Source organism: Hippopotamus amphibius, chromosome 13, assembly GCF_030028045.1.
Source record: "Hippopotamus amphibius kiboko isolate mHipAmp2 chromosome 13, mHipAmp2.hap2, whole genome shotgun sequence".
Lineage (NCBI taxonomy): Eukaryota > Metazoa > Chordata > Mammalia > Artiodactyla > Hippopotamidae > Hippopotamus > Hippopotamus amphibius.
In genome coordinates, this window is record NC_080198.1 from 99,825,293 (window position 1) to 99,849,201 (window position 23,909).

Below are 23,909 nucleotides of genomic sequence, written 5' to 3' on the forward strand. Positions count from 1 at the left end.
CCCCTGCTGCAAGTACCTTTAAGGTTTCTGTTCACTCATATTTGCTGAATTTCATTGGCCAATGAAAGTCACAGGTCAAACCCAACACCAGTGGGGGAAGGGAGGGGAGTGAAGCTAGTGTTTGCTGAATGACAGTTTCCAGAAAATACATGCTATGTGGTCATGTACGTTAGGTAAATACACTTAGGTGGAAGAAAACCAATCAGGCTTGTTTGCGGTAGGATGTACTGGGGCCTCTCACACGCCTAGGGGTATCATACATCTCCAGGGAGAAGGTCGTGTGGCATTTCTCCACCCCATCTGATTCCAGGAGCTTTCATTTTTTAAAAAATTTTGTTGAAATTTTATTTTATTTAAAATGTTAATTTAATTTTTATTTGCTTCAATTAATTTTACTTGTTTAAATTTTGTTTTACTTTTACACTTTAATACTTAAGTATTTTACTTTCGTCTGCTGAACATTTTCTGGGGTTGGTTTCCATGGAACAAGCTTTGGGAAACTCTGCTGTATAGACTATATTCCAGGCAAGCTGGCCTTTGACACTTCCAGACCACTTCTGTCTACCTGTAATGTTAGTGTGTTTTGTTACTATTCCATTTCAAACCAGATTTGGGTCTCTGATCCTAGGGTATCTCCCTCTCTCTCCATTTTTAACGTAGAGTATTGTAGGGTTGTGTGTTGAGGATGCAGAGGCTAGGGAATTTGAGCTGTCAAATCACAGCCAGACAGTGACCTCTTAACATTCACTAACATAAAGAAGCATCAAGGTCCTTCTCTGTGGAGGTGGATGGCAGCCTGGAGGTGGGGTTGTCGGCCCGGCTGGACTGTCCTGAGGGTGAGGCGGGCAGAGCCAGGCTGTGTGCAGAGCATTCCAGAAGCCCGTGGGCAGTTCCGGGCATCACAGCCTATGTTTCAGGGGCCCTGAATGTCCAGGCAAACAAGGAGCTGTTGTGCCGTTAGGGTCCTTACAGGTGGACAGTGCTGAGTGTTCGTTGGGAACATTAAACAGGTGATAAGCCTTGCCCTTGGGGGCCTGGAAGAGGGGGGCTTATTTTAGAGAGAAAGTCTTAGACGGTGATGTGATTCACTGTAGGCTGACAGCAGGCGCTGTGGGCTGGGCGGCTGCGTGGTCAGTGCCCCCGGACAGATCCAGTTTCCACTCTGGCTCCGAGCCTTCCCTGCTTTGTGGCCTCCCCAGGCCTCATCTGTACCAGGAGCCTGGTGGCACAGACCTCATGGCGGCTGTGCGGATGACAACAGGTCCTGCGTGGATGACGCCTGGCACCTGGGAGGTGTCCGGGGCTGCTTCCTCCCTAGGCCTTTTCCCCTGAAGTGTCCAGCTGGCATCCCAGTCACGTTCCACCCCCGGGCCCATCTCTCCCTGTGTTTGCTTAAGCGTCACCATGGAGATCTGAGTTTGATTTAAACAAGACTCAGAGCAGATAGGGATCGAGGGAGGCACTGACTTAAAAGCTTCTAGGGTCTGAGTCTATTCAATAAATAATTCAATTGGAATCAACAGTTGGCTGAGGTCAGACCCCAAGGCCTCGAAGTGCCTGTAAAATGCTCTGGGACAGATCTGGGGTGGCTAAGAGATCATAGGAAGTTTGAGGAAATTCCTCAGCATCCCCAGCCCCCAAGCCCCTTCTTCTTCTGTCTTGACCCTTGGCCTTCCTCAGGTCCCAGCTCGCTCTGTCCCCTGCCAATCACTAGAACTGACTGTCTTCTCTGCCGACTGGCTTTCCCTCCCTTTCTGCCTCTTTCCTCTCTTCCCATCCCCCTTGCCTCCCTCTCTCCATCCCTCCCAGCCACCATCCATCCATCCTTTGGTCCATCCATCCCCTATCTGTCCATCTGTGCGTCATCCATCTGTCCACCACCCATCATCCGTCTACCCATCCTTCCGTCCAGGCTCTGTGTTTGCGGGAGCTACGGTAAATGACTCCCAAGGCGCACAGTTTAGTACGGTTAACAGATAAGCACATGACCCATGGTTATGCAGGGAGTCTGCACTGTGATGAGGCTGAGAGACCCAGGGGAGCACTGGAGAGCCCCACTCTGTTGAGCAGAGGAAGTAGCAGTCAGGGAAGACTTTCTGGAAGTAGATTCAGCTCCGGTCCTCGTGCACCACAGGCTCCCTGCTCTTCCAGGGCAGCTCTGGGGACTGCACAGTGTCTTCCATGTTGCCATGGCCACAGTGGCATCTCACTTGTGCTCCTCCTCACCCTCACCAGCATCCATCCTCAGATGGATGAGAGAGCTCTGGCAGATCGCTGAGCTCTGCCAGATCACGTGCAGCACACATCAAAACTCCTTTTGCACCCGCGGCTGCATCCCAGGAGGGCAGCAGCTGGCCTTGGGAGGTGATGGGAACATCTGGCCTCCTCCATCCCAGTCAGGCCCGAGTCCAAGCTTCCCACATGGTACCTACCCCTAGGGAGCCCCTCCCCACCTGGGCTCACCCGTGTGCCGTGTACCATCTGTGGTTTCCTCTCTCCCTCTCCCGCGTCCTGCTCCCCTGACCCGTTCCTGTGGGCTGGAAAGGGCTTCCTCGGGCTCTGGAAGAATTCTCCGAGGAAGAGCAGACAGGAGTAGAAGGCATGCAGGTTCCCAGTTTCCTCGGGACAGACCCGAGCAGCGTGTTGGTTCTGCACTGAGCTTTCTGATGGTTTGCAGGGGCGTCTGGCTCCTCTCACAGCAGTTATGACAGCCCAGCCCGCGCAGGCGACCCTGTGCGTTTTGAGCTGACGGCAGGGCTTCCCGACGCGTACGGTCATCTCAGATGCTTTTTTGAGAAACAGGAGGCAGATGTTCCGTGGGGAGAGGCAGCCCGTGAATTTCGTGGTGATGATCTGATTCTCGGGCCTGCATTCAGATAAGAACCATCTCGTGGGTCCCCCTGACACTGCAGATTCTCCCCCCACCCGCCACCCACCTTCAACCATCCAACAGGGCGGCAGCCGCCCACCCCCGGGCCTCAGCAGCAGTCCTTGAAGGACCCCTCCTGCTTCCCCTGTCTCCCCACCCGCTGTGCCCAGGTGTCCCCTCCCCCCCATCCTGACCCCACCCCGCCTCCACCCTGGATGGGTCAGGCCCCTCCTCTGGACTCTCCCAGACCCTCTCCTACAGCTCTCTCCTCATCTCTTCTTGAGATCCGGGTTTCCTGTGATCTCTGGACCTGGCAGAAGCTTGTGACAGACATGAGCCTAGGGCTTTACTGAGCTGGACTGAAATCCACTCCGCCACTCCTGAGTTCAGTGGTAACCACCTCACATTTCCTCAAAGCAGGACGCTGTATAACACTATTAAAACTTTTAAAGGTTTAATCATATATTAAAGATATTCTTGATAAGAGTGTTGCTAAATTCCTCTCCAAAAAAATTCTCCCTAAAAATTATCTTATTTTTAAAAACGATAATACATGATCATCGCAGAAATTTTAGAAAGTATAGAATAAATGAAGCATCGAAACGCTTCCGTGTTAAACCGCCTTAGGAGATTACAAATGCTAATGTTTAGCATGAATAGTCTCGCCAGTCTTTTTAAGATGTCCATATATACGTTTTATAAAGTTTGAATCCCAATTTAATATTATGTATTAAACATTTTCTTATGCGCCCACATATTTTCAAAACCACTGTATTTAGTGGCCGTGCAATATACCCTCAGCTGAAGGAGGTAGTATTTATTTAGTCAAATCCTCATTTTTAGGCATTTGCATCTTTTTCAGTTTTCGCTGACGTAAAGATGTAAAGAAAGCTGTGTTCTTGGCCTTGTATGTACGTTATTCCATGTTTCTGATTATTTTCTTAAGGTGAATTTTAAGCGTGAACTCTCCTGCCTATCGGATTACAGGGTATTGGGATTCCACCGTGTATCTGAGTGTAGAGGGGCTTTGTCTCTGAGGCTGTTATTGATTGTACTGGAAGCAGAGAAATTAAAGAGCCGTTTAGGCAAGAGGAAATAAGATAAATGTGCCTCCTTTCCTGACGTGAATTACCTCCAGCTAAAGCACAGCTTCAGCAGCAAGGTGAGGGCCTCCTTATTATTCTACAAATCCCTCGAATGGTTGGAGGCCTCTGACCCTGACCACCCCAAGCCCTGGTCACTTACCAGTTGCTTCCCCAGGTCCTGTGGTGTGTCAGACACTGCTCTGGCACCAAAGATTCAGAATCAACAGAGCACAGGCCCTTGCCGTCCAGGATCTGGCCGACTGGTGGGAGAGCAGAGAATCCAAGGTGGTGCCCTACAGTGTGTGCTGGGAGGCGCGGCCGAGCCTCGGGGGCTGCGAGGCCCAGGTCTACCCCAGGGCACAGGGTCCCATCAGAGGGACCTGGGAAACAGGTTCTGAAGGGTGAATAGGAGTTCACTAGGCAGAAAAGGGCAGATGAAGTAGAAGAAGGCAGTCTAGGCAGTGGGGCAACAGTGCAGAGGCTGGGCGATGCCCAGGGACTGGGAGAAGCCACGGTAAAGCAGCCAGGCTGGTGCACAGGGCGCGTCAGCTTTCTCTTGCTGCTGTAACAAGTTACCACAAACATAGGGGCTCAAAGCCACACAAGTTTACTATCACACAGTTCTGGAGGGCGGAAGTCTGATATGGGTCTCGCTGGCTAAAATGAAGTGTGAAAAGGGCTGACTTCCTTTCCTGAAACTTTAGGGGCGGTTCTCTTCCTGCCTTTTCCAGCTTCTGGAGGTGCCTGCCTTGCTTGGTTTATGGTCCTTTCCTCCGTCTTTGAAGGCACCAGTGCTACCTCCCTCTGATTCTTGTTTCCCCATCTCTTTCTCTGACCATAGCTTGGAAATGTTCTCCTTTTTAAGGACCAGTGTGATTTGATTAGGTTCATTTGGATAACGCAAGATAATCTCCCCATCTCCAAGTTCTTAACTTAATCACACCAAAGTCCCTTTTGCCTATAAGGTAACATGTGCACAAACTCCAGGCTTCAGGATGTGGACATGTTTGGGGGTTGATTATTCTCTTGACCACAGAGGGCATGAAGGCACCCAGAGGTGATGGCCCTTAGGTGGTCTCTGTTTCTGGTCAGTTGAAGTCTTGACTAGGGCACCAAGATTGAACATGAGATAGTAAGACGGTTTTCAGATAATCGAGTTCTGTAAACATTTTGAGTGTCTTCTTTTTCCTAGGCCACTTTGGCAGGCCTTAGGATTGGCCGTGAATGAGACATCAGCCTCGTTAGAGAGGAAGGGATTGAAGGAGGGACCAATATCTATCTATTGTTGAGGAACCCATGGAAGAGGGTGACTGGACACTTCAGAGGAGGTGATGTCTGAACGGGGCTTTGAAGGATGAACAGGAGTTTTCTAGGCAGTCAGGCAGAGGAAGAGCATTTCAGGCAGAGGAAACATCATGTGCAAAAGCACAGAGGCACGAACCAGCCTGGCATGGCAGGAATTGTAAGAAGTCTGGAGTGGCGAAAATGTGAGGTGGGCAGAGGAGAGCGGGGAAACACACTGGGGATTCCAGCTGGGGTTGGACCAAGGTCACCTTGTGTGTCAGCCGGAGAGCACTGAACTCTCTCCTGTAGGCAGTGAGGTGCTATGCATGGGCTTGTGGATTAGAGCAAGCACGTGTCTGCAGTGTTCAGAGGGGACAGCGAGATGGGACAGTGAGGCTGCAGGGTGTGGGGGGCATGGATGGGGAGCACCACGGAGAGGGGAGGCGGTATCTGACAAGGTGCTTGGACCACAAAGCCTCACTCCCCTTGTCCTCCGGGACCCAGCTGAGTACAAAGTCCCATTCCTTGTAGTTCCCGGAAGGGGCTGAGCCCGGGGTGGGCGGAGCCCAGGAGGTGGCATCCTCATCCCCCACTCACCTCCTGCATGCCTCCCCTCTGCCCCCCACCCCCACCGCGGCCCCAGCCTTCCCCTGGGGTCTGCCGAAGAGCAGAGCTGCATCTCCTGCCCTTTGCATTAAAGTCATACTCTGTCCTGGAGATTGATTGCATTTTAATAAAACTCCCTGAGTGGGAAACATATGAAAAGAACTATCTTTGTTTTCTATTATGTAATAAACCTCGCCTGAGTGTGCTTTGAAGGATGGAGCCGTAAACCAGGATGGAGCCGTAAACCTGTTTATGGGCCACACAGCATCCAGGGAACATGCCGGCGGCCGAGGGGCGTCGAGGGGCTTGGCCGGCTCTGCCACAGACCAGCCGGTGCCGGGGACGGTTGGGCCATCTTGCTAAGCCCTGGCTTCCTCGTCTACAAAAAGGGCGCTGCTGGGGTGGAGTGCACGATACTCTTGGTAAAGTTTGCGCAGCACAGGGTCCAAGACGCGGCGCTGTTTTTGTGATGCTAAGAATGTTACTTTGTTTTGGGGTAAAGACGAGTGTTTGTTGTATTGGGGGCATCACGGGCGCCTGATTCTGGATGTCCCAGCTCTGCCATGGATGATTTTCCCCAGGCAAGCGGCTCGCTGTTTCTGAGCCTGTTTGCCCACCTGTAAGATGGGTCTGTTTCCTCCCCGAGCTCTGCAGAGCAGGGGGGTGGCTACAGGGGAGTGGGGGGTGGGGCGGCACTTCTTGAGGAACTTGTTCTTCCTGGGCGTGACCCTTCACCTCTCTCGTGACTCTGGACACCTGTTCCCTGTACTCAGGCCGGTGTGAGCGCTGGAGGATTGGGAGAGGGAAGCGCCGTGGTCAGGTCTATGAGGCGTGGGCTGAGGACCACCCTGCCGCCTTGGGTGGGAGGGGTCAGCGAGGCTCCCCGGGCCTGGGGGAAAGGATTGGGGGGCGCGGCCCCTCAGGGGGCTCTGGTTGTAGAGCATCTGCAGCTGACAGCCCAAGAGCACACGGGAATAAGCCTGTGGGAGGTTGGAAGGATCCTGGATGAGGCTGAGGTTCCGGACTGTTTCACACAATCAGACCTGATTACGGAGCACCTGCTAGGTGCCCTCAGCCCGAAGCCCTTACCAGCCTAAGACACTGCCACCCTCCCTCCTCTCCACGCCCCCTCCCTCCCTCTCTGGGCACTTACCCCCTCCCGGTGCTCTCCTAGACCCGGAGCACGCAGAGTTCAAGGAGAGATGCAGCCTTTGCCCTCCCAGGGCTTCCCTCCTAGGGGGAGGCAGACAGGTGGCCAGGACGCTGTTCCTCATGGAGGAAGTGTGTGGGGGTGTCGAGGGGCAGGGTGCAACGCTAGACCAGAGGTTAGACAGGCTTCCTGGAGGAAGCGGCACCCGACTGAGACTTCAGGACGGACCCAAGCGAGTGAGCAGCTAGGGGAGAATTTCGGACCACCCATGCCAAGTCCTGGAACGGGAAAGAGTGGGGAGAGTTTGAGAAACAGTGTGGTAGGCCACGGTGCCAGGTGGCACGTGGAGGCAGGTGCGTGGAGGCCAGCAGAGGCCATGGTCTCCACTCTGCGAGGGAGCCTTTGAAAAATGATGTCACATCGCAAAGAAGTCTAGCTCAGAAATGGAGGGAGCTGGAAGCCATGCCCTCTGCAGGGCAAACCACTGAAGGAACAGGGCCGTTGATGTGTGGGTTAGCTTTTGCTGCGACAACTGGACCCCAAAGTTAGTGGCTTAAAATAGCAACTGTCCATCTGGCATATGCTTCTGTGGTTGGACAGTGTGGGCTGGCACCGCTGGGGGACTCCTGTTCTGGGCCAGGCTCCCTCGTGTGTCTGCAGCCCGTCCTCTGGGCAGCTGTGCCGCTGGGGCTTGGCTGGCTGGTGCTTGGGGTGAAGGGGATACTGGGCCACTTATCCCTCTCGTCCTCCAGCATGTGGCCCTGGCTTGTACACAGGACAGTTGGACGGAGGTTTGAGAAAGAATGGAAATACACAGGACGGCAGGCCTGGGCTTGAAACTCACATGACATCACTTCCACACATTGTATTGACCAAAGCAGGGGCAAGACCAGCCTCCATTCAAGGGTTAGGGAAATACCTCCACCTCTTGAGGGGGGGACCATTGCAAAGGGGCATGCATATTGGCCATTTTTGGCAACAGGGGGACTTGGTCTGGAGATGACTAGGTTTAAAGAGAGCATGATGGCTATTTCCAGACTCCCAAGTGCTGCCCTGGGGGCCAGGAAGTGAGCAGTGTGTGGGGTCCAGCAGGCAGAGCTGGGATCTGGGTTCCGTCCACGGGGGGCCTTTCTGTGGTGGCGGCCCCTCATGGGGACTGGGTGGCCTCAGACACTGGGGGAGGGGGTGAGTATCAGGAAAGATGTGTGTGCCTTGTCGGGGAGGAGGGGGCAAGCCCGGGTGCTAGGGAAAGCGTGCCCTCTGAGATTGCAGTGCTGAGCCGGGGTGGGGGGTGGGGCGGTGGTGTGGGGATTCAGGAGTGATCCTGGGGCCTCTTCTCAGACCCGGTCTGTCTTACCCTGCCAGCCAGAGCCCACATGGCATGCACGACGCCAAACAGAGCTGAAGTGAGTCTGCGGCTTGGCACCGAGCTGCGCGCCGCCGTGGGGAGGCGGGCCCCGTGCCCAGGGCTCCAAGCAGATGCTTGCCAGCACTTCTGCGGGGTTTTGCTTCCTCCGTGGAGACGGAGCCCTGGGCCTGGTTCCCGGTTCCCTCGGGACCGGGGACCCTGCCTCTGCTTTGCTCCTTCTCTGGCCTACGCGGTATTTGAAGTTGAAATTCTGCCTGGGTCCCCACACAGGATGCTGGCTGCAGACACCGGAGGGCTCTGGGCTCTGCCGTGTGTCCAAGGGAGCAGCCCCCCCAACCGCTGTGGCACTGTGTCACACGTTTCCCAAGAGACGCCCTGTTCTCACAGCTCCTCTGCCGCTTTCTCTCTCCTGAAGACTCCACAAGAGGTGCTAAAGCCCAGGCTCTAAGGCCTGAGATGAGTTCCTCCTGGCTCTGTCTTATTTAGCTGTATGGCCTTGGGAAAGTCACTTCCCCTCTCTGAGCCCAGGTTATCCCATCTGTAAAATGGGTCCAATGAGGTAATGGGTGAAAAATACATAACCCAGTGCCTAGCTTATAGGCAGCTTTGGCAGTTATGTCATCAGTGTCCTTCTTTAACCAGCCTTGTTGTGCTTGGCCAAGGCAGTGTAGAGCTGATGTTACTGAATCAGGCCTGAGTCCCTTCGTGCAGTGAATGTGGTCTCCAAAGCCACCAGCCCAGCATCTCTGCCCACTGGGCACTGGGGCCAGTGGGGTGACTAGGCCACAGTCCTGGCTCTCGAGGGGTCTCGAGGCTCTGTCACCATCTCCCACGTCCCCCCGTATCTGTGCCACCACCGTCTCTCTGCTGGACGACCGCTGAGGCCTCACCCTGCACCTGTCTCCTCTTCGGCCTCCTCCAGTCCCCTGGGTCTTTGTGAGGGTTAGATCGTGTCCCGAGGCTTCCTGCTGCTCTGAGAAGGACATCCAGCGGGGCGGGGCCGGCTTGCAGGAGAGGGCGGCCGGCAGTGGAGGGGTGGACCCGAGGCCCACTCTCTCCCTCGGTGTGACCTTCAGCCACTCACTGCCCTTGTTGACCCCCGACCCCTCACTTGTGACGTGAAGGACCAGACGGGTAGGTTCCAACCTGATCGGTGCCACCTTCCATCTTTTTTCCTGAATGCACCCCCTCGTCTTTTGAGACAGAGCCCACCAAACTATGTGGGTTGAACGGACACGCGACCTCCGTTCAACATCTCTGAACCGAACTCCACTGCCCCTGCCCCCTGTCCCCCGACTTGCTTCCGTTCCTGCACCTCTTCATCTCCGTGGACTGTGCCACCTCTGGTCCCCCTGCTAGACCTGGCAGCCCGGGCCCCCTTCATTGCAGGGCCCCCTGCTCTGGGCCTCCTCGGGCCACACCCGGGATGAGGGATGAGGGATGCCCCCCCCGGGCAGGCCCCTCCCCCGCCCTCCTGCGGGATGGGCAGTGAGTGGCTGTGTGTGGATGCGGAGGGGAAGCTCAGGTTGCCGTCCACACACGTGCACGAGGCCCCTCGCAGTGCGGGACAGAGCAGGGTCGGGGGAGAAGTGGCGTGGCCCCCAGCCCCCGTCTGTGCTCCTGCCCCAGGCCTGGTGTATGTCAGGGCTAGGATGTGTTCGGACTAGGACCCCCTGCACCCGATTCTGACTCACACCCTTAATCTCTTCCCCATCTAATCCACCAGCGAGCCCTGTTGGTTCTTCCTGCAGGGTCTGTCCTGAACGTGGACCCCTGCCCCTCCGTCCCCAAGGCACCTCCAGCACCTGGACGCCTGCACCAGCCACTGCTCTGGTCTCCCTACTCCTTCCCTTCCCCTTAGAGTCCACCTACCAGCAAAGTGAGCTGTCAGAGAGCAAAGGGGACTCGTCACTGCCCAGCTTGTAACCGACACACCTGGAGGTCCATGCAGCCCCTCCCTGTGCCCCACGGGGATCCCCAGAGAACGCCTCATACCTCTCGGGTCACTTCTCCCATGGCCCTGGTACCCACTCCAGTCACGCACGCCGCCTTCCCCACCCCGCTCTCCCACTCCCCAGCCTTTGCCCCAGCTCATCCCTCTCCTGGCGCCCTTCCCTGGACATAGCAGGCTCCAATGAGCCAGATGTCAGCTCAGGACCACCTCCTCAGAGCCACTGTCCCTGACAACCCTCTCTTAAGTAGCTCTTCCCATGAGATGCTATTCCTCCACACTCTTTTCTCTGCATTGCATTTATCATAATCTCTCAGGGTTTCGATGGATTATTTGTGATGATACTATTTTAATGAAATTTCCATTTCCAAGCATTGGTGTTATGTCTTCACAGATGGCTTGTCTGTCTGCCCCCATCAGGCAGCAGCCTCCGGGGAGCAGCAGCCTTGCCTGTGCTTCACGTGTGTGTCCCAGTGCCTAGAAAAGCGCCTGGCACACAGTAGGTCCACCCGTGGAGTCGCGAGCAGAGAGGCTGGATGTTCTTTTTGGCCGATCTGGGAGCTGCACTAGGGGGGCATGTCTGCCTTGGGCCTGGGACCAGCTCCCCCCTCGTCCAGCATTGGTTGCACTCAGTACTCAGGAAGGCTGGAGAGGCCTGGCAGGTGTCTCAGGGGCGTGAGGCTGCTTTTGGTTCTCAAATTCTGGAGCTTTAGGAGCAGTGGTAAATGTTTAACAGCCAGCACTCCAGGAAGACACAAAGCAAAAGAAAACCAAAACCAAAACCAAATAAATACATCTAATTTGAAGTGCTTGCCAATGTCCGTGGTGTAAATTTTCCCACCATGGTTGGTTTCAAGCTTCCAGCAGGAAGTCACTGAACACAACCTTGGAAGGAGATGAGCTCCATCAGCTCTGTTTCGCTGGTGTGAGCTGGTGTGAACTGGTGGGGCTGTTGGCACTGGTGTGAGCTGGTGGAGCTGGTGGAGCTGTTGGTACTGATGTGAGCTTGTGTGAACTGGTGTGAGCTGGTGGGGCTGGTGTGAGCTGGTGGAGCTGTTGGTACTGATGTGAGCTTGTGTGAACTGGTGTGAGCTGGTGGGGCTGGTGTGAGCTGGTGTGGACTGGGGGAGCTGGTGTGAGCTGGTGGAGCTGTTGGTACTGATGTGAGCTGGTGTGGACTGGTGGAGCTATTGGCACAGACATGAGCTGGTGGAGCTGGTGTGAGCTGGGGGAGCTGGTGGAGCTGTTGGTACTGATGTGAGCTGTTTTGAGCTGGTGTGAGCTCGGGGAGCGGGTTTGAGCTGGCGTGAGCTGGGGGAGCTGGTTTGAGCTGGTGTGAGCTGGCACAAGCACACCACCATTTAGGAAGATCCTGGAGCCCTCCAGCCTGCTAGGAGTCTGTAGGTCTGCAGGCACAGCTGGCTGGGAGGATGCTGCTGGCCCAGCCAAGCAGATGGGGTGCTGGTGGTTTTTCCCAGGAACCTTGGCCCACCCCCCGGCCCTGTAACCCTGGCCCCTCACGTTTTTTCCTGGACGGGTATGGGATGGAAGTGGTGGGGGCTGCACCTGGCCTCTGCTTCCTCTTCTGAGCAACGGGGTAATAATCACACCCCCCTTCAGAAAACCCTCCGCCAGTAGGAGCAGCAAGGGCGCTAAGGACTGGGGAGCTCCGTCTGCAGCCTAGGCCATCCCAGCTTGAGTGCCGTGTGACTTCGCGACGTCCCTTTGCCTCTCTTCTTCACTGCCTTTGTCCGCCCGGTGCGGACGCTGAGCCTGCCTCTTGGCTGAAGAATCTGGGTCTACACAGCCCTCTGAACTAGGTGGAGAGATAGAATGGTCCAGAGGCTTGCCCACAGCCCCCCAGCACGTCTGTAGCAGCGCTCTCCTCTGGGCTGCCCCTCCCCACCCCGGCCGGGCTGGCTCCTGGCAGCTCATTGGCCCACAGCCCCTGTGGGTGATGGCTCTTCCCGAGAGGGTCTCAGCAGGAGAAGCAGGGCAAGGGACCAGTGCTTTGTCACCCGTAAGGAGTACACGTAAGACCTGCTAAGTGGCTCCCACCTGTCCCAGGAAGGTCCCTGACCAGTGCCCATCACAGCCAGCACAAAAGTCAGGATGTAAGTCACATCGGACCACAGGCCCCAAGCTCCCCGACGCCTGGAGGTGCAGGGGCTGTCTCCAGGGACAGCTGGCCCACATGGGGTGTGGGATCAGCACACCTTGGCCCTGCGTGGGCTGAGCCCAGGAGCCTGGGGGCTGGGGGGCAGGTGAAGGCAGAGCCCTGCCTGGAGGATTCCAAGGCCGCCCTGATCCCTCTCCTGATTTCTTCATTGGGTCACATTCCAGAGTGTCAGGTTCTGCTCAACTAACCTCGGCACAGCGATGCCAGAGCCTGGTGTTCTCAGTTTTGCCGGGTGCCCCCAATCCCTGTCCCTCGATGGCTGTGGAGTGACAGTGTGGGGTCCCCCAGGACTGGCGGAAGGGCTCTCGGGCAATGCACACAGCTTCTCCATCCCATCCCCGTGACATTTAAGGAAGACAGCGCCTGGAAGGCCCCTCTCTCCAGCTCTGCTGTCCGGGGTTTTGTCATCTAGCCCCTCCCCTGGGAAGGTCAACCTGAGAAACTGGTTTGGGAGGGTGAAGCTTCCCCTCCCTCTGCATCCCTCACAGTGTCCTAAATAAACATGATCCCCTCCCGTCAGCAACCTGACACCAGAGGGTTCCAGCGCCTTCCGGGGCTGGATGAGGAATCAGACACAGGCTGGATATTGAATGTAATGGAAAAGAATATATTAAAAAAAAGAATGTGTGTGTGTATAACTGAGTCACTTTGCTATACAGCAGAGATTGGCACAACATTGTAAATCAACTCTACTTCAGTTAAAAAAATAATAATTAAAAAAAAAAAAAAAGACACAGGTCGGGCTTCTGAGCATCCGCGAGTTGTCAGGAGGCCCAGGCGCTGAGTTCCCACAAGAGATTCCCAGCCTGCGGAGGTCACGTGCTGGGGGCCTGCGGACCAGGCCTCATCTCCAGGCATGTTTGCTTTGGCCAGAGGAGGACTTTAAAATAAGGCTATTGGGCTGTCAGCCTTTAAGAATTTCGAGATCTCCCACAGGCAGCCTGGGGAAATGGGCCACATCCTCCAAGGGCCACCAGGCTGCCCCCTAGAAAGGGCCACCTTTGGTCATTGTCCACGACCCCTGGGCCCTGGGGAGTTTGTGCTCTGTCCCCATCTCATCCAAACTCTTCCAGATGCAGAAGGGAACCTGAGGCACAGAGGAGAGGTGGTCCAGTTCTGGAGAGGCAGGCCTGCCGCCCAGGCCCGCAGTGGGGTAACCCTGTCCTCTCCCCGTGGGACCCAGGAAGGGACAGTGTGATGGTTTTCAGACGCCATAGCTGTTACCCCTCAGCAGGAAGCATCTCACTTCTCTGGCTGCAGACCCGGGAGGATGCGTGAGGGGCTGCGGCAGGGGCCAGGGCCCAGTTTTTCTCGGGGAGAGATCTCCAGGTCAACCCTGCTGTTCCCGGGGCATCTTTTCCCACGGCCAGCGAGCACGTGTTTGGATCCCAGGGCCGGCTGGCTGGTGGCCCCGAGCCAGTGGAGAACTAGGGGGCTGTGTGGGCTTTGCTGCTGGGGTTTCCCCTGGAAAGGACCTTCCCAGCACACACAGCTGACCCGGGCAAGGCTCTCGGGGGTCCGTTATCAACCACGTGCTTTCAAAGTGTTGCAGGTGCCACGTTCTGGAGGGAAAACAGGATGCTTCACGGAGACGGGAAGATTCCTTTTTTCTCCATCTCTCAGGCTCCCTCACTTCCTCTCTCTCCTACTTGCTACCCACTATTCCTGTATCCATCAGGTTCTCCCAGCCAACCACATTTAGGCTTGGCTCAGCGGGACAGATTTCTGGGACTGGCCAGGACACCTGACCAACAGGCTGTCTCAGGCCAGCCTGGTGAACGTGAGCCCGGGTCTCCCTCTGGGCCTTGGCCCGGGTTCCGGGGCTCTCCGAGCTCAGGCAGGGACTGGTATCATGACTCCCCGGGGGGGCACAGGCACCTGGGGCCGTGTGAGCCCAGCTCTGACCTGGCACCTCGCTTAACCCTCCCGCAGGTGCCGTGGGAGGGGTACCTTTATCATCTGTTGTACTCACCGGGAAACCGAGGCTCAGACGTGTTAGGGAACTTGCCGAAGGTCACACAGCAGTGAGTGGGGAAGTCAAGCGGGAACTGGCCTCTCTGCACAGCCCGCGCGCTCTCTGCTCTGCTGCGTGGCCCCAAAGACTCCCCGAGTTCCGGAACTGTCCCATCGTGCTGCATCAGGCCTGGCCCCAGTGACAGTCGGGAGGTGATGACTCTGGGAGGCTTGAGAGCAACGGGGTGACGAGGGCGGCCTCCCTGGGGTGGCGGGGTGGTCAGAGGAAGCTGGGCCGTGCCGACAAGGAAGGTCTTTGGGAGACGGGGACGGGGGGCCATTTCTGGGCTTGGTGTGATGGCGACGGAGACTGCCTGCCGCCAGCGCGGCCTCTACACTAGCGCCCGGGTGTGGAGAGTCCTGGTTGTCCTGGGGCGAGTTCTCCAGGGTGGTGTGACGGCCACTGTGTCAGTGTGGGGGACACGATGCACTCCTTCGGGGCCTCTTGGGGAGAGAAGAGCAAATCCTCGTGTGTGTATGTGTGTATCAGGGGTGGGGCTGCTCAGGCCCCTGCGGGTCTCTGAGTGATCAGACGCAGCTGTGTCTCTCCCCAGCCCCTGCACCGGAGCCAGGCCCTAAATGCCATCGAAGCTTAAGTTGGGACCTGAACCCCATGGCCGGGCCCAGATACGACCCCGTCCCTCTCTGGGCCACAGGGATGTGAGCCTGCTGGGCTGGGCGTCTGCCCCATCCCTCATTCACCAGCGTTCGAACCCAGCAGGGAGTGAGCAGAACCAACGGTGACTCACGCTGGGGGTGGCCTCCTGCCCCCGCCTACCACCCACCGCCACGCCTGCGCTCCTGTGGGCCTGGGATGGGCCAGCGTGTCAGCGTGGGGGCCAGTGGGGACAGCAGTGGGGGTGGGAGGGCGGGGAGGGTCCAGGAGCTTGAGTGAGCCCCTGGTTCGGGGACCGGGCTGCCTCTGACGGTGACCTCATGGCGGGGGACGAGTACAGGCGCTGGCAGAGAGGGGCAAGGGCACGCTCACCCGGGGGTCTGCGTGGAGGGCTGCTAGGGGAGGAGCAAGCTCCTGTGCACACCCAGGCCCAGGCCGGCGGTCAGCCCCGGGTCCTCGGGATGCAGCCCCTCTGGCCACGGAGGATGCTCCTGTGTGTACAGCATCCCTGGGAAGGCAGCTGGGACTGAGCAGAACTGACTCACTTTCATTCACTGAAGGATTGACTATCCGTATGTTATACCTGGGGGGTCTGACCGCGGCTGGGCCTTTTCAGAATCATCTGACTCCCTGGAGACGCTCAGCCCGGGTGGTCCCTGCCCACGAAGGGCGGAGCAGTGGGAGGTTTAGGGTGAAGATGGTGGTCACATTCATTAATTCACCTGACAAACTTGGGGCCTGGTTCAAGGCTGGCTCTGTCCTGGGAGATGGGAACACACCGAGGCCCACTGAGGCAAAAAAAATCCCTGCCCCCCGGGGGGTCACGTTGCACGAGGGGAGACAGGCCGAAGACAAGATAGACACGTGAAATCAACAGGCCATCCCGTGGTGGGAACAGTGAAGGTAGAAGCTGAGCTGCGAGCAGAGCTAGGAGGTGTCGAGCTGGGAACTGGACCGGACCTGACCTCACTGGGAGGGGACATGGAGACAGAGGTCCACAGGAAGGAGAGACCCTCACAGAGGCCTGGATGAGGATGAGGACAGACTGGGTGGGGTGGGGTGATGGAGGAAGCAGGACCCAGGTGGGGCGTCTATTGCACTGGTCCCAGCGAGCCAGGGGCTGCCTTGTGAAGCATTCCCACTGCCGGGATACATTTTGGGGGTCGCTGGGCCCATTTCCCAGACAAGGAGACGGAGGCAGAGGAAGGGGCATGAAAGGCTGGCCTGCTCGCCCCGCCCCACCTGCCTTCCGGGGTGTGGCGAGTTGGGGCTGGCCCAGCCCTGACTCTGGGCTCTGCGCAAACCGTCTGTGCAGACGTGAGCGTGTGCACAGACACACGCCGTGCCGAGAGGTCTGGGGGTGGTGGTGAAGTCACGCGTGCCTGGGCTGAGCGAGTCCTTCCCCGAAGCCCTCCGTCCGCCCGGCGGAGACCTTGGCGGGCTCCCCGCGGCCGGGTATCCTGGCGCCCCTGCACGCTCGCTCTCACGGCCTCTGCAGCAGCAATCAGCTAATTTACCCACCCCAGCTTTCTAATCAAAAAGGAATTTGATGAGGGAAACGATAAGAAAGCAGCAGCAGAGAGTGGTTAAGACGCTAGCTCACTCGGGGAAAGTAAATCAGCCGTATCGGATCGAGAAATGTCAGTGCGTCTTAGGAGGAAGATATGCAGAAAGAAAACAATGAAACGCACTTTAAGAGGCAGCCGCGAAATGCAGAAGGACGTGTCCGATGGGAGGAAGGGGTTTAAAAGCCCCCATCCTTGCCCATGTATCCATCGAGTGGGCCCTTCTCATACATCGTCATCGGTCCTGCTGAGGACCCGGAAGGTGCAGGCATCCACTCAGGAGTGGGAAACTGAGGCAGAGGCCCTAGAATGGTGGAGTCAGGCCTTGAACTCCACCAGCGGGTGGGAGGGTCAGGAACACAGGTCCTGGAGCCAGCTCCTGCCTGGGTTGGACTCCTGGCTCCATTGCCTACTGGCTGTGTGACCTTGAGCCAGTTACTGAACCTCTCTGGTCTCTGTTTCTACCTCTATGAAACAGGGTGATAATGGTGCCTCCCTCAGGGTGGTTGTGGAGGGTGAGGAGTGAAGACAGGCAGAGCTCTCAGGACAGTGCCCCATGGGGCGGGTGGGAAGCCCTCGGTAGGTGAGCAGGGGTCCCTGTCCTTGGATGAGCAGCATGCCCGGGTGCATGGCTGGACTTATGTCCAGTCACAGCTCTGAAGTGGCTTAGTGGGAGCAGATGGTTCCCAGGCCTGGGAGTGGGGCAGGCAGAGGGAGGGCATGTGTAGACCTTGCGATGACCACCTGCTACAGGTCACTTTGGGTTGGGGGAGGGTGATGGGACAGCATTGCAGCTCTGCATGGATGGGACACCTGGGAGACGTGGTGCTCACCCCTCCTGGCCACTCACAGGCCGCCGTGGGTGACCAGTGACATCCCAGGAAGCTGAGATCTGTGGCACAACTGTCAGCAGGTGTCCCCCAGACAAGCCAGAGAAGGGGCCGCAGCCCCATCCTGTCCCAAGGAGGAGACACGCGCCCGAAGACCGACAGCCTCTAGGGCTGTTCCCAGAGACGTTGGCTCGTGCACAGTTCCAACAGTTTCCAAGTCCATCCGTCACAAGGTGTCCGTGTTGGGAACCTGGCCCGGGCTGCCTTCCCCGCCGATGTCCGGGCCCCCAGGTCGGTGGGGGGCCAGCACGATCGCCATCTTGGACTCGGTCCTCCTCTGGGACAGGGCTGAGCAGTGCGCCCAGCCTCAGCCAACAGGCACCAGCATTGAGGAGTGTGGAAACTCAGGCCGTGCACACCCGTCTTCCTGGGGCGATGGCTGGGGCCCAGGAGATTTACCTAAGAGCTCAGGTGTGGCTTCTCAGAGCAGGGCGCCCACGCAGATCTCTTTCATCCGAGGCCTGGGCACTTCTGTTCCTCCAGAGGAATTCATGTGAAGGTGACCACGGGGCCTCTCCAGGCCAGGCCTCAACTGAAACCCTTCTGTGTGTGTCCCACGAATGTTTCAGCACCTACTTTGTGCCTGCCCTGCGCTGGGCACGAGACACAGCGGGGGTCCCGCCCCGTGGCCACCCCAGAGGGACTCACAGTGTGCTGGGGGGACTGGTGATGGCAATAGGACAGGATGGGGAAACCACAGCGGGCGCCTAAACCGGGCCGGGAGCCTCAGGAAGGCTTCCTGGAGGAGGGGATGTCTGGGCGAGGCCAGAAGGAGGGGGTGCCACAGCGGCCCGTGGACCAGGGCCTCCTGAGAATGAAACACAGCAAATGCCGTTTGGAGGAAGCTTGCAGTTTATTCAGTCCCTGCACAGCCAGCTTCTGCCGGGCGTCCCTGAGCTGGGTCTTGTCGGCCCAGGCAGACCGATGGATGCTGGCCCTTTCGGGGAGAAGCTCACGGACATCGCCTCTAGTGGTCTGTCCCAGCAACCCCATGAGACAGGTGTGATCACCCCTATTCTACAGATTAGGAAAGCCAGGCTCAACAGCTGGAGGGATCTGCCCACCAGCGCCTGACCCCCGGGGCTGTCCCCATGGGCTCTTACCTGGCGCATTTTCCTCTCCTCACTTAGAGCGCGGCACCAGGCTTTCCTTCTGCCTGCCACCAGGGCAGCGTAGAGTCCGGGGTACAGGGAGAGGGTCCTGCAGTGGGCAGTGACATCAGAAGGGCGGCGCTGAGCCCAAGGACCCCTGGGGACATTTAGTCAAAGCCTCAGCCTCCTTCCCAGAAAGGTCCACAGACACTCACACCCCATATGCCCCTTTGAGGCCCCCACCGGGACCCCAGGTTGAGCAGTGAGCGGTGAGGTCTGGCCTGAGCAAGTGATGGTGGTTGTGGGTGAGACCTAGGGCCCACCCCCGCCGCCAGCTGTTTGACAGGAGGGGTGGGCCTCCATCCGTGGCGGCTCCTCTCCACCCACGCTCTGCCCTGCCACTGCTCGCCCCAGCCAGGACCCCATCAGCAAGGTATAGAGGGGGCCCCAGAGGCCACGGCCAGGCCCCCCACAGCGTCAGCCACAGCACAGTGAGGGAGACTTGGGGCCCTCAGCCGGGCGGGGGCGGGGCGCGGGGGCGGGGCAGTCAGTTTGTGTCAGTCCATCAGGGCAGAGCCGCGGGGCCCGGTGGGCAGGACAGAGCTCAGCTCCTTTCCAGCCTCCCTGCTGGGAGTCTCCCTTTCTCATCTGTGACGTGGGGATGGGACAGCACCCACCTCGCAGGGCCCCTGTGGGGTTCACGGAGACGAGGGCCTCCCGGGGGAGAGGGGTGCCCCCTGGCACCAGGTCTCGGGTGGCCGTGGTCACGCGTGCTCTCCGGCGGGGAGGGGCGTCCCTCTCCACGCGTGGCTCTGGCAGTGTTCCACGGCGCCGCCCATCTTGGCCGCCTCCTGGCTCTTGCACCAGAAGCTCGGCCCCAGGACGCACGGGTTGGTGCCCAGCAGCTCGGCCCTGGGGGCGTGTCAGGTGCCCATCTTCGTGCACAGGAGCGTGGGGCCCGTGATTTCCCTGAGGGTCTCGATGAACACGGGCGGGTCATCGCTCATGACGTGGTTACACTGCCCCGTGACGGGTAGGGGCAGGATGCTGCAGCCGCCCTTGAAGACCCTCAGGATGCGGTGCTTGGTGCGCTCCTGCTCCAGGTTGTGGGCGGACATGCCGAGCAGCCGCGTGCACCTCCTGCAGATGCTGTCCTGCTTCTCCGCGTCCTGCAGGGGCGGCAGGGTCGCGGGGCCCTCCTGCCCTGCCCGGGTGCGCCGCTGTCTGCCGCACAGCCGGATGGCCGTGCACAGCCCTTCTGGGGTGACTCTGCTCAAGAGCTCCACCAAGGAGGGGATGTAGGCATCTACTAAGCTGATGCACTCCTGGACCACGGGAGCGGGCAGCACTGAACACACACGCTCCAGGGCATGGCTGATGGCGACCTTGCTGCTGTTGGATTCCAGCCAGTGGTCCAGCTTCTGGACCATCTGTAGACACACATCACAGGGCACGCTGGCCTGCATCTGGACCTCGCCCTTCTTCCTCGGCCATGCCAACTCCAGGGAAGGGACCCCGTCCACAGCAGCCCCGGGAGCCAAGCGGGCTGGTCCCTTCGGCTCCTCACAGAAGCCCTCCATCCTGCAGATCTCATTCGGCGGCACGAACCTCAGTGTTTGCTTGGTAGGGGCAAAAAACTGGCGGATGTCGTTCTTGCAAAGGGGAGCCAGGCCCAGCCCCAGGGACGTGCACTGCTCCCTTGGGGTCACCTCTGCCAGGTTGGACAGGTTGGGCCCAATGGCATCCTGGAGCTGGGTGACCAGCCGGACACAGTCCTGGCACACCGAGCTCGCAGGGACTCGCCGAGGGTGGAAGCTGAGGGGCCCATTGGCCATGAATGGGGCCGCGACCTCGGGTGTGTCCTCCTCGGAGAGTGGCCCTGGGGTGGCCGGGAGCCTCTGCCGTGGCTGGCAGAGGGTGAGTGCCGCACACGTCTGCGCCGGGGTGCTGCCTGGGGCTCCGCCGAGCATGGTCAGGATGGCTAAGCCGTGGGCGTCCACCATCCCCTTGCATTTGGCCGAAGACTCCTGGCTGGGGAGCCACTCACAGGTCTTCTTCACCACGGCCAGGACGTCGGTCTCCGTGGCCTCAGGGTTCAGTCCATTGCTGGCGGCGGCCGCCACGTCCAGGCACACGACGCAGGGCAGGGGCTTGGCGACAGGCTGGCTCCAGATGGCGCTGCGGCAGTGCCCCACCGCCCCGCACCTTGTTGCCACCTGCAGGTCCCGACACGGCCCTGCCGAGCCCTCTGCACACTCCTCGGGGCCAGGGATGGAGCCGGCCAGGGTGGCGCCCAGGACGCCGGGCAGTAGAAGCAGCGCACAGAGCATGCTGGCGGTCACGGGCCAGCTCCACTGCGCCTGGCCGCCGGCCGCTGCTATAAACCCAGAGGTCCCGCCTGGCCCCTGAGCAGTGCACGGGGCAGCCCCGCCCTGCTGGCACCTCCTCAGCCTGACTCATCCATCACCCTGGTTCCCTGGTTCCCTGCTGCCAAGTGGAGGGCACTTCTACCTGGAGCACCCTTCTTGATAAACGCTCACTCATCTTCCCAAACCCAGCTTGTTTTTGGTTGAAGCACGACTCACAGACCCCTTTCCTAGAAGCCCATTCATCACGGCTCATCATCCCATCCTGATTTGTCTCCTGGCTGAGTCCCCTCCTAGAATATAAGACCCTTGGGGGCATTTTGGCCCCTCTCTGGGAGGTCCATAAAGGCATTCTATCCTTTTGATGCCAGGAGATTAAGTGAATGTAATGACCAACCAGCTACTGAAGCTCTGTTTTCTACATCTGGCCTTGAAATGACTTGGATGGCTGGCTCTCTTCCTAGCCCTGGCGCTGGCCGGCGGTGCTGTGTGGGGGACCCTCATGTCTTCATCCACGATGAGAGCACCCATCGGCCACCCAGGACAGCCACATGCGGGGAAGCCGCCAGAAGACGGGTCCCTGGGCCCAGTCCGTTTCTTCCTTCTGGAAACTTGGCCGAAAGTGCTGGTTGAAAGTATACATCCACGAGAGGAATTTCTTTCATTCCTGTGTCACTCATTATCTTATTATTTTCCTTCCTCAGTTTTTAAGCGAGTTATCAGGCAAGAGTGTGAGCGCTGGGCAGACACACACAGGTGTCCTGAGTTGGAGCCTCTTCATTAAATGGAGAACTCCGGAGCCAGTGTCGCCTGTGGCCCGATTTCCACACAGCTCACCGCTCCCACGGGGCCCTCCCAGGGATGGACGGGTCAGGGGCCCGAGGGTAGGGAGCTCCCTGGGGCCGCCTGCACCCCTAGGTGGGCGTGAGGCCCCTGTGTGGTGCCGCCTCTCAGATCCAGGGCTCTGAGTGCCCAGAGGGGGCATTCCACACCCCAGCTATGTGGGTCAGGCCTTGGGGAGAGGTTGCAGCGGCCGTGGTGGAGGAATGTGGCCAGGGTGGTTCCCTCTGCCTTCCTCCAGAGTGCGGGGTTGGGAAGAGCACACGGAAAATAGGATTTGCTGAGCTCTTCACACCGGCCCTCGGACTGTGGTCCCTTTGGACCAGAGGAGGGATGGACAGCCTTTGGGATGAAGTGAGCCTGGGCGCTTGGATGCCCGGCTTCTGGGCTTTACCCCCAAAGGGGGGGCTGGAGGCATGGCGCCCCATCTCGAGTTGCCTGGGGCCGACAGGGGTTGGTTCACATCAGCACACTTTCCCGGTACCTGCTCTTTATTCAGCACACGCCCAAGATTCCAGAGCACCCACTCGCATCCTACGAGGGCTGTGAGCACCGGGTGGGCCGGGCAAGCAGGAGGCCCTGCCCAGGGCCCTGGCCAGACAGCCCCCAACCTCCTGCTTGATGCTCAGGACTGCTGTCCTGGTCTCCGTCCCCCAACGCTGCACTTCCCGGACGCCCAGAACCTTCTCCCCGCTGATGAAACGCAGAATTGTTTTTTATTTTAAAAAAGTATATAGGAGAGTTTTCTCTCTTGGACTTTCTAGGTTTTTAATTTTAAAAAAATTGTTTGTTTGTTTGTTTATTTATTTATGGCCGTGCAGTGCAGGTTTCAGGATCTTAGTTCCCAGACTAGGGATCAAACCCAAGTCACAGGCACGGAGTCCTAACCACGGGACCGCCAGGGAATTCTCTCTAATTTTTAAATTTTTATTAAAATATCTTATGTATACAGGTGAAGGTACAAATTCTGAATATTTAGCTCCGTGGAGATCCACAAACCGAACCAGCACCCAGATCCAGACAGAGTATCCATCCAGGCAGCCCCTTGCCCAGAACCCGGACTGTTTCCTGTCTGGCTTCTTCAGTGCAATAGTGCACCTGTGAGATCTGTCCGTGCTTCTGGGTGGCTCTTCATTTCTGTGCAGAAACTGTTGGGTGAATTCACAATTTATGTATTTATGTATTTATTTATCTGTGGCGGGTCCTAGCTGCGGCAGGCGGGCTCCCCAGTTGTGGCTGGTGGGCTCCCCAGTTGTGGCATGCAAACGTCTAGTTGCAGTGTGCATGTGGGATCTAGTTCCCTGACCAGGGATGGAACCTGGGCCCCCTGCACTGGAAGCACAGAGTCACAGCCACTGGACCTCCAGGGAAGGCCCCTGAATTCACAGTTTATTAATCTAGTCTACCCTCGTGAGCTTTTCAGTTGTGTCCAGTTTGGGGCTGTGTCCATCTTGGGATGCGCATGTGCCCCATCTCTGCTGGGTTTTCTCAAGGAGCGGAATTGCGGGGTCCATGGGCAGATGTCCAGTCCATGCTGGCAGAGGCTTTTCCACGGTGGCCATGCCGGTCCCCACTACCCTCAGCAGTGTTCGAAGAGCTCTGTTTTCTCCACGTCTGTTTTCTTTGGGGGGAGGTTATGTTTTATTTTGATATGATTTCAAACTTAGAGAACCATTGCAAAAATAGAGCAAGGAACTCCTGGCCATCCATCACTCAGGCCCGTTTGCCCCCTTTGCTTTGTGGTACCCGCCCCTCCACACACCAGCTTTCCTCTCATCTATCTGCCCATCCCCACACATTTACATTTACAGATACTTTTTCCTAACCTGCTGACAGTATGGAGATGCCGTGACCCTTGACACCAACTCCTCCAGTGTATGTTTCCTGAGGACAAGGACATTCTCTCAGATCATCACAGGGCATTTATCAACATCAAGGACTGTAATGTTGACACAATACTATCGTTTAACCCGCAGCCCATGTTTGGACTGCACAGCGGTCCCAGATCTGCCCTGTGTCTCACTTTCTGGTCCCA

The 23,909-nt window shown here is 58.0% G+C and overlaps 2 protein-coding genes across 2 annotated transcripts in view; one reads left to right on the plus strand and one right to left on the minus strand.

Annotated features, from left to right (window-relative positions):
• Positions 1-23,909, plus strand: part of SORCS2 (sortilin related VPS10 domain containing receptor 2) — a 489,055-nt gene that overhangs the window by 193,934 nt on the left and 271,212 nt on the right. The gene's annotated exons all lie outside the window — the stretch shown is intronic.
• Positions 14,893-21,808, minus strand: PSAPL1 (prosaposin like 1). Its single transcript, XM_057705966.1, is given in 1 exon segment — positions 14,893-21,808. A coding segment is annotated over 1 exon segment (1,566 nt). The 5' UTR covers positions 20,999-21,808; the 3' UTR covers positions 14,893-19,432.